Source organism: Oryctolagus cuniculus, chromosome 20 (genome assembly GCF_964237555.1).
Source record: "Oryctolagus cuniculus chromosome 20, mOryCun1.1, whole genome shotgun sequence".
Lineage (NCBI taxonomy): Eukaryota > Metazoa > Chordata > Mammalia > Lagomorpha > Leporidae > Oryctolagus > Oryctolagus cuniculus.
Genome location: NC_091451.1, coordinates 47,127,039 through 47,135,576, shown reverse-complemented (window position 1 = coordinate 47,135,576; position 8,538 = coordinate 47,127,039). Strand labels below are relative to the sequence as shown.

At 72.2% G+C, this 8,538-nt stretch overlaps 1 protein-coding gene across 2 annotated transcripts; it reads left to right on the top strand.

Annotated features, from left to right (window-relative positions):
- Positions 1-4,983, top strand: NUDT14 (nudix hydrolase 14). Of its 2 annotated transcripts, none has more exons than XM_051839917.2 (5): positions 1-177; positions 2,256-2,299; positions 2,688-2,752; positions 2,842-3,067; positions 4,696-4,983. In XM_051839917.2, exons 1-5 carry the CDS (start codon positions 97-99, stop codon positions 4,964-4,966), a joined length of 687 nt encoding a protein of 228 aa, XP_051695877.2. In that variant the 5' UTR covers positions 1-96; the 3' UTR covers positions 4,967-4,983. The 2 variants fall into 2 exon arrangements, with proteins under 2 accessions (XP_051695877.2, XP_051695875.2); XM_051839915.2 differs by having other exon boundaries at positions 2,830-3,067.
- Positions 4,984-8,538: the final 3,555 nt, after the last annotated feature.

Sequence of the window (8,538 nt, the reverse complement as noted above, 5' to 3'; positions counted from 1 at the left end):
ACTGGGCATGCGCGGGGCGCGAGAACGCGCCCGCCGTTCCCAGCGGGCGAGGCCCCTTCCTGCGCCGGCCCCGGCCTGCCTGCCCCGCGCGCCGCCATGGAGCGCATCGAGGGAGCAGCCGTGGGCCCCTGCACCGCGTCGCCCTACCTGCAGCCGCTCACGCTGCACTACCGCCAGGTGAGCCCGCGCCGCCGCCGGCCCCGCACGGCCCCCGGCGCGCTCCCGCGCTTCCCGCGCCGCCCGCGAGGCCCCGCCTACCCCGGGCTCTGCGCGTGGGCCCCGCCCCGCCCGCGAGGCCCCGCCCACCCCGGGCTCTGCGCGTGGGCCCCGCCCCGCCCGCGAGGCCCCGCCCACCGCGGGCTCTGCGCGTGGGCCCCGCCCCGCCCGCGAGGTTAGCGGGGCAGGTGAACCGCGTCTGGCGCGGGCCCCCGCCTCCCTGCCCGGCCCAGACGTCCCTTTTTCGCCCTGGGACTCAGGTGCCCTGGGAGGTCGAAGAGGCTCCCCGGAGGCGGAGGGCTCGGCGCCGAGACTTGAAGGAGGAGGAGGTGGACAGAGGGCGCTGGACAGGGGGCGTGGCAAGGTGGGCTTCCTCCCCAGGGGCTTCGCAGGGCGGGCGCCTCCCGGAGGCCCGGCCCCCGCCCAGGACGTGGCCTCGGCACCGCGCGGAGCAGGTTCACCGAAGATTCCCGCTGGACCACTGGGTCGTGGCGCCTTCTCCCGCCTCTCCCAGGGCCTCACCGCGCCCCCACCTCGCGCCGGCCGGCCCACCCGTCCCAGGGCCGCGCCTCCTGCCGGGCTCCTCCAGGCCCCGCGGAGACCCTCCCTGGGTGCAGGCCGGCCTCCAGTGCCCCCTCCCATCCAGGCTCCTGCCACTGTCCCTGCCGAGTTGGCAGCGCTGGTAGAGGGGCTGGTGGGGACGTGGGGGACAGGGTGCCTGCTGTGGCTGCACAGCCCCCGGAGCACCCGTCCCCACCCCGGGCTGTGCTGGCCAGCAGGGTCGCACTGGCGCAGGTGCAGGCCAGCAGGGACAGGGCTGGGGTGCCCAGGGAGCCAGGGCCGCAGAGGGAGCGGGCAGGGCAGGGCAGCCAGGGGGCCCTGGTGGGGGCCAGACAGCCCTGAGGAGGACGGGCCCACGTTTCCACCCCAGGCCCGTCCTCAGGGTGCTGTCGCCAGGGTCCTGCCCGTGGCTGGCGCACGGTGGCCGCTGGAGCTGGGCAGCCTCTGGCAGGCGTAGGTCCAGCCCCCTCCGAGAGGCCTCCCTGGGGGAGAGGGGGCCAGGGAGCGGCACAGCCCGCCCGCTGCAGGCCCCAGGACGGTGTCCAGCTGGTGGGTGCTGGCCCCGCCGACCCAGGCCTTGCTAGAGCTGCTTTGGCTGCCCCAGCCCTCAGGGCCTGACCGAGGGCCCCAGACCTGTGTGGGTGACACCTAGGAGAGGCAGCTGGGGGGGGCAGCCTGGAGGGGCACGCCTTCCCCGAGCCGGCCCTGGTGTCAGGCAGGCCTGGGCTTGCCTGCCGGGTGGTGCCCAACGGCCTTCCACTGGAAACCAGGCTCAGCTGGGGCTGACTGCTCAGGCCTCCCATCCCCTCCCGTCACCTCCTCCAGGAAGTCCTCAGGAAGGCTGACCCTTGGCATCCTCCCTCTGCTGTCACCCCAGCTGTGCCTCCTGTCTCTGAGGCTCAGACCTCTGTCCATCTCAGGTCCCGGACAGAGCCCCAGGGTCCTGCTCTTGGCTGGCGCACAGTGGACCCAGTGGACCCTGGAGCTGGGCAACCTCAGGCTGGCCCCCGGTCCGGCCCCGTCAGCGGAGACCCTCTTGGGTGGGAGTGGGCCGGGGGAATGGCACTGTCTGCTGCGGACCCCAGGGTGGATGCTGGCCCCAGGAGCCCTGCCTTCTACCTGTTGGACCGGCTGCCGTGGGGAGTCCGGCCCCGGCCCCCTCGTTGAGCACTGCTCAGGCCCTCCTGGTAGCCCGGGCAGGGTGCAGGCTGGGGAGCAGGACCACGGAAGGCAAGAGGGGCTGCCCAGGGTGGAGGGGTCGGGTCTCCGAGCCCCGCAGGGCGAGCAGCCACCTCTGCCGTGGGATCCTGGTCTCTGCTCGGCCTGAGCTCCCTGCGCTGGAGCCCCGGGCCCTCTTGACCAGTGCAGGCCGCGGCCCCTCCCCAGACATCCCTCGTGGGAGCGGTGTGACGGGCCCGGCGGGCCGCCTCGGTGGTGGCAGCCCTCAGCCCGCCTCCCCACCGCCCCGTCTCTTTCAGAACGGCACCCAGAAGTCCTGGGACTTCATGAAGACCCACGACAGGTGAGAGCCCGCTGGCCCGCCTCGGGAGCGGGCTCCGAGCCCCGCCCCCGCTCAGCCTCCAGTTTTCCTGTCCTGAGGGCTCGGTCGTAGGCCTGGTGGCTCAGCGGTAGTGGACGGGGCCTCTGGGAGCTGGGGGCGCCTCCTGGTGCCCTCGCCCGCATGTCTGGGGTGTGGGCTGTGCTGGCCCAGCTGCGCAGCGTGCCCGCCCCCGCCCTGCCAGCTGGCACAGGGAAGACCGGGTCCTGGCCTGATGCGTGAGCCCTGAGCTGTGTGGGCTCGGTCTCCCCATCTGAGCAAGGGGCCCGGGAGTGGGTGTGGGAGGCACGCTGGGCACGGGGAAGCCAGGAGGGCTGCTCCTGTGCTAGCCCCCCCCCCCCCCCCCCCGCAGCGTGACCCTGCTCCTGTTCAACTCTTCCCGAAGGAGTCTGGTGTTGGTCAGGCAGTTCCGGCCAGGTGAGGCAGGCAGGGTGGGCTGGGGTGGGGCACCTCGGGCGCTCTGGGTGCTGTGGCTGCACCCCCCACACCCCCAGCTGTGTACGCAGGTGAGGTGGAGCGCCACTTCCCAGGGTCGCTGGCGGCTGTGGGCCGGGAGGGGCCCCGGGAGCTGCAGCCGGCGCTGCCCGGCGTGGCAGGGGTGACGGTGGAGCTGTGCGCCGGCCTCGTGGACCAGCCGGGGCTCTCGCTGGAGGAGGTGGCCTGCAAGGAGGCGTGGGAGGAGTGTGGCTACCGCCTGGCTCCCTCCAGCCTGCGCCGGGTGGCCACGTACAGGTGAGAAGGCCCACGCGGCTGGCCTCGGTGTGGCGCGCTGGGCGGGGATGGTCTGCCTGGCGAGGGTGGGCGTGCCAGCAGGTCGTGGAGCTGGGGGCGGGCTGCACGGGCTGCGCCTCAGATCCCAAGCCAAGCCGGAACCCAAGGGCTCGCGGGCTCCCGCGGCGTTCTGGGCCCGTGCCCCCAGCCTGCGGCCCCTGGCGTGTGGGCCGGCTCCGGTGGCAGCTGCTGCCGACAGATGCCTCCACTTCCTGTGGGATTAAGCACCGGGGCTGGGGGTGGGTGACTCACAGCTCCGCGCTCAGGAATGAAGGAAAGGCCACGGGGGGGGGGGGGGTGCTCCAGGACTCTGGGAGGGGTGTGGCCTGGAGCCCCGCCCTCAGCACCTGCCCCCACCAAAGCCTGGGCCCACCCCCTAGGCTGGGACACTGCCATGAGGCCCGTACCCCCCCACCCCCCATGGACTTGGTGATGGTTCCCTCACTCCAGGTGGGGGGGCAGGAAGGGGGTCTCTGTGCCCCCCACCCAGCCTAACACCACCTGAACGAGGGCCGCTTTGGCCCGGAGGCAGGATTTCCACACCAAAGGGGCAGGCTGGTGGCCTGGGGGTGGGAGGCGGTGGGAGGGGCCGGGCCAGGGGGTCCTTCGTCTGGGTGAGGAGGGTGTGGCCATGAGGAGGCAGACATGGGACGCCCTGCGCCGTCCACAGCCCCAGCGGGGAGCCAGACTGCTCACCTGCCCGTCACAGGTGACACGGCCCTGGAGCTCAAGGCACTGGTGTGGGAGCAGCCAGCCGAGGACAAGGCTGAGAGGACCCCCGGAGGGGTCACAGGCCGGGCCGTGGGAGGGGCCCCAGGGACAGGAGGCAAGGGAGCAGCGGGGGCCCCTTGGGGTGGGGAATGGAGGCCCCAGTTCTGCTTCCCCCCAGTGCTGGCACCCCTCCAAGGGCGCCCTCCCTCCAGGACGTCCCTTATGGCCCCCCTCTCAGGGCACTCCTGGCCCGCCTCCTGTTCCGGATTCTGGCGTGGCCGCTGCGCCACCCCATCCTCGTGGCCGCGGTCACCACTCGTGCGCACTGTTCGTGTCAGTTCCTCAGGCTGGGTGCCCATCCCCTGCTGGCCACTGCCTGCTGAGGGAGGGCTCCCTCCCTCTCCTCGCCAGCTTGTGACCAGGGGCTGGGCCCTCACTCCCCAGGGCACTCTGGGTCTCAGTCGCCTTCCGGCCAGCTCAGCAGTGACATCCCAGGTGCCCACCAGGGAGCCCTCACTGGTCCCACAGACTGTTCCTGTGTCCGTGGGTGCAGACCAGGGCCTGGCCTGGCCTGGCAGCCGGCACAGGACGCACTGCAGGTCGGAAGGAGCCCTGGCCGGGCCCCCAGCAGAGCGAGGGGCAGGGGCCTGCACGAGAACTCAAGCGCCCCTCGGTTTCTGAGGCTCAGGGTGGGCGTCTGGGGTCTTGCTCGGTGCAGGGTGCTTGCTGGCCGTCGGCCGGGGGCTTTGCTGTGAGCACGTGACGCTAAGCCCACCCAGGAAGGCCCCTCGTGATGAACCTGTGTCCTCATGCCCGCTGTGTGTGGCGTGATGCCCCCACCAGGGATCAGGGCTCAGTAGACCCTGTCTCGGCCGCAGGTCTGGGGTGGGGCTGACTGGCTCCTGCCAGACCATGTTCTACGCGGAGGTGACCGACGCCCAGCGCAGCGGCCCAGGCGGGGGCCTGGTGGACGAGGGCGAGCTCATCGAAGTGGTGCACCTGCCCCTGGAAGGGGCCCAGGCCTTCGTGGACGACCCGGACATCCCCAAGACGTTGGGCGTCATCTTTGGCATCTCTTGGTTCCTCAGCCATGTGGCCCCGACCTGGGTGTCCAGTGAGGCCCGCTGCCCCACCCCCCAGCCCCAATAAAAGCTTGACGGCTCTGGTGCCTCTGTCCGCTGGCTCCGAGCTCTGTAGCCTAGGCCAACGCAGTGAGGACTGGGGAGGGGCAGGGGACGGTGGGCCTTCCCTGTGAGCCCCCAGCTCCACTGGCCGCAGGCCATGCAGTGGGCACTCTGAGTCCGGCCAGGGCGGGCCAGAGAGGAGCGGTGGCCCAGGGCTCTGCCAGGCTGGATGCCGAGGGAGGGCAGTGCAGCAGGACAGGCCTGGGCCCTGGAGTGGACGTTGTCCCCGGGAGGGGGTGGCCGACCCTGAGGCTCGAGATCCGGTGGGGCCTGCAGCAGGCTGCACGTTCCTGGGAGGGGCCCAAGTTGGCCTGGTCTAGGGGCCCCAGGGCCTCCCCGAGCCCCCTCCGGAACCTCACTCAGCCTGCGGAGCACCGGCCGGCGTCTGCGGTCTGCCTGCCCGAGAGAGCCGTGTGCAAAGCTACCCATCCTGGCCCAGGCCGCCAGCGTGAGGGGCTCTGCCAGCCTGCCTGATGTGGCCGGCGAACCCCAGAAGACCCCTCCCATGCAAACAGCTGGCTTTGCCTTCTGCCTGCCCAGGGGTTGGGCTGTGTGAGATGCAGGCAGCTCAGAGCTGCACTTGGGCTTTCTGGGGTGCCCAGCCCCTGCCCACCCAGCACAGGCTGCAGACACGGTCAGCGGGCGCGTGGAGTGTGCATTCCAGGGCTCTGACCCAGCCTGAGGCTTCCTGCCCTTTGCCAGGTCAGCCCTTCGGGCAGTGCCCCAGGGGATGCCAGCCCCAGTGGGAGCTGGAGTGACCGGCAGCTTTGCTGTGAATCTGACTTCCTGCTCTTGTCCCCTTGTCCCTTTGGGTAGGGCCCCCCGCAGCCCCTGGTTCCTGCTGAGACCGAGGGGGTGCCTATGCTGCCCCCCCAGGGCGGTTCCCTAGCTGAGCATGGAGGAGCATCCGGCCCCTCAGCACAGTGCTGGACAGCCTTTGTGTGGGTGGCCCTGAGGAGGCCTGCCCAGGAGTACCACCTGTATGCAAATGCTGGCTGCTTGGCCCAGGTGGGGCTGTGCACGTGGGAAGTGACCGTGCTCTCGGGCTGGGCCACTCGAGTGGGGTGGGGCGGCCAGCCCCGGCAGGCCACCGTCCCCATAGCCCTTGGTCTGCCTCACCCGCTTGCAGCCTGCCTGGTGCCCACCATGAGAGCTGCCCCGGGCCTCCCGGGTTCACCTGCAGGTCCTGTCCACTGCCTCCAAGAGGCTCTGGCAGAGCCTGGGGAGGGTGTTGGGTGGGCGGATGGGGGCAGGGCACCTGGGCTCGGGTGCAGTCCCGCCCCCGGCTCTGCCCTGCAGCCCACGGGGCTGGTCAGCAGGCATTGCTGCCGGGCCTAATGGAGCTGGCATCGATTTCCCGGCATGGTGGGGGGGGCTGTAACCGGAAACTCCCCTCCCTGGCCGCTATATTTAGCACCACTGGACTCCGGCGGAAGCACAGCTTACTCCAAGCACAGCCGGCTGTCCAAACCCTGGGCAGCCTGGTCCCAGGCGTGCCCTGTGGGGCCTGAACCCCATGGCCAGGCGTCTGCAGCTAGCACCCGCCTCTGCCTGCCTGTGCTGGGGGCTCAGGGGTGCCCCAGCCCAGCAGCCCTCAGGACAGTGAGGGGGCCTTCCTGGAAGAGGGTGCAGCCTGGCCCTGGAGACAGATGTGTGGGCAGCGTTCCCAATGCCGCTTCCTGGGAGTGCCCACGTGGGGTCCAGTCGTCCCTGGCACTGCTGGCCCAAGGGCTACAGACATCCCTTCAGGGTGGGGAGGGTGGGGACGGCCACCTTCCCCACCTTGCACCCATCCTGGACACCACGCGGGACTGGAGAGGAGGGGGCTGGGAGAGGGTGCCACCCACTGCCCCAGGGACCCAGTCCCCTCCCAAAGGACTGGGAGGGGTGGAGTGAGCAGCTGTCACTCAGCCACGAGCCCCCCACCCCCGGCTGGCCCAGGGCAGGAAACCTGGGAGGTGGACAAGGGAGGGCACAGGGGAGCCCCTGGATTTGGCTCTCACCTGGGCTGGAATTCCCCTCCCCAGCCCTGCGCTGCTAGGCCCTGGCCCGGCCCCCAGCCCCTCCCCTGCCTGCAGCCAGGGGTCTCCGGGAACGTGTCACCAGCTTGCTGTGACAATGGTCTTGCAGCAAGACCAGGCCTGGCCACCGCGCCCCTCCCTGGGCTGGGCTCCTGAGTCCCACCGCAGGCTGCGGGCCTGGGCCTGGCCTGGCCAGCCTGCGCCCTCCCCATCTTGGGCTAGGGATCCCCATCTTGGCCCAGTCTGCCTGGGATGAGGCCAGTTGCTTCTAGAGGGTGGGCGGGGCTGCGTCCACCTGGGGACTGATTCGGGCGGCAGGGGCGGCACCACAGGTCCTGAAACCCACCCCCACAGCACCTTTGACTTGGTGGTGGAGGTCTTGTGTGTGGCGGCACCCACCCTCCAGCCTCAGGGCCCACAGGGGCTCTGCTGGGTGGGCGCTCCCTGGGGCAGCAGAGCCGAGGGGTGGGCATCGGGGGGTCCTGGGTCGTGGGGACGGGGCAGCAGTAAGGGGATTGCTGCTGACTCCTGCCACACCTCCAACCCCAAAGTCCTCCTCTGCCGGGGCCTTCCAGAGTCCCCCCTGCCCTCGCCACGGACACCTGCCCAGGAGGGGCCGCACTGCCTGCAGAGGGACGGCCCGCAGGGCGTCTGGAGCCGAACCGCTAACCCGGGTGGGGGTCTCTGACCACCAAGGAGGCCTCTGAGCTCCGTCCTGGAACAGACCTGCTCTCCGGAGGAGGGGCCCTTGGGGGACCCCGAGGGAGGGGGACGGCATTAGGTGGGGGCCGCGGTGCTCTCCGGGACGCCACCCCCGGCCTGGGGCCCCGACCCCCGCAGCAGCGTTTGTACAGTAGCGGCTGCGCCGGCGCCTAGAGGAAGGCAAGGCAGCGGCGAGCCGCGCGGGGCGAGCGTCGGAGGGGAGCAGCGCCCCCTGCAGCCGGCGCGGGGCGGGGGCGAGTCTTCGGGGAGGGGGCGCGCAGGAGGGGCCGGGCCGCGCGCGGAGCCGACCCCCCGCCCCGCGCCGGCTGTGAGCAGAAGGCGGTGTCTCCCCCGGGAGCCAGGAGCGCGGCAGAGGCGCACGGATGGGAGGGGACCGCGGCGGTGACCCCGGGGGGGCGCCCCACCCCCGGCTCCTGACACCCGGCGGGAACGCGGGCCGGGGCGAGGCCGTGTGCGGCGCCGGCAGCGGGCGGGGGCGCGCGGGCGGCCCCGCTGACCTCGCAGCCCTGCGCCCCCGCCGCCTGGGCGCTGCCGGGCGGCGCCCTCCGCCGCCTTCAAAGCCAGGGGCGCCCCCGGCAGCCCCCCCGCGGCCCCACCCCACGGCGCGGCCCCTCCCCCTCATGCATATGCAGGTGCGCGGGTGACGAATGGGCGAGCGAGCTGTCAGTCTCGTCCCGAACTTGTTGGCTGCGGTGCCGGGAACGCGGGCGCGCAGAGCCGAGGCCGGGACTCGCCGCCGCCGCCGCCGCCGCCGCCGCCGGGTGGGAGCCGGGCCGGGCCGCCGAGCGCGGCC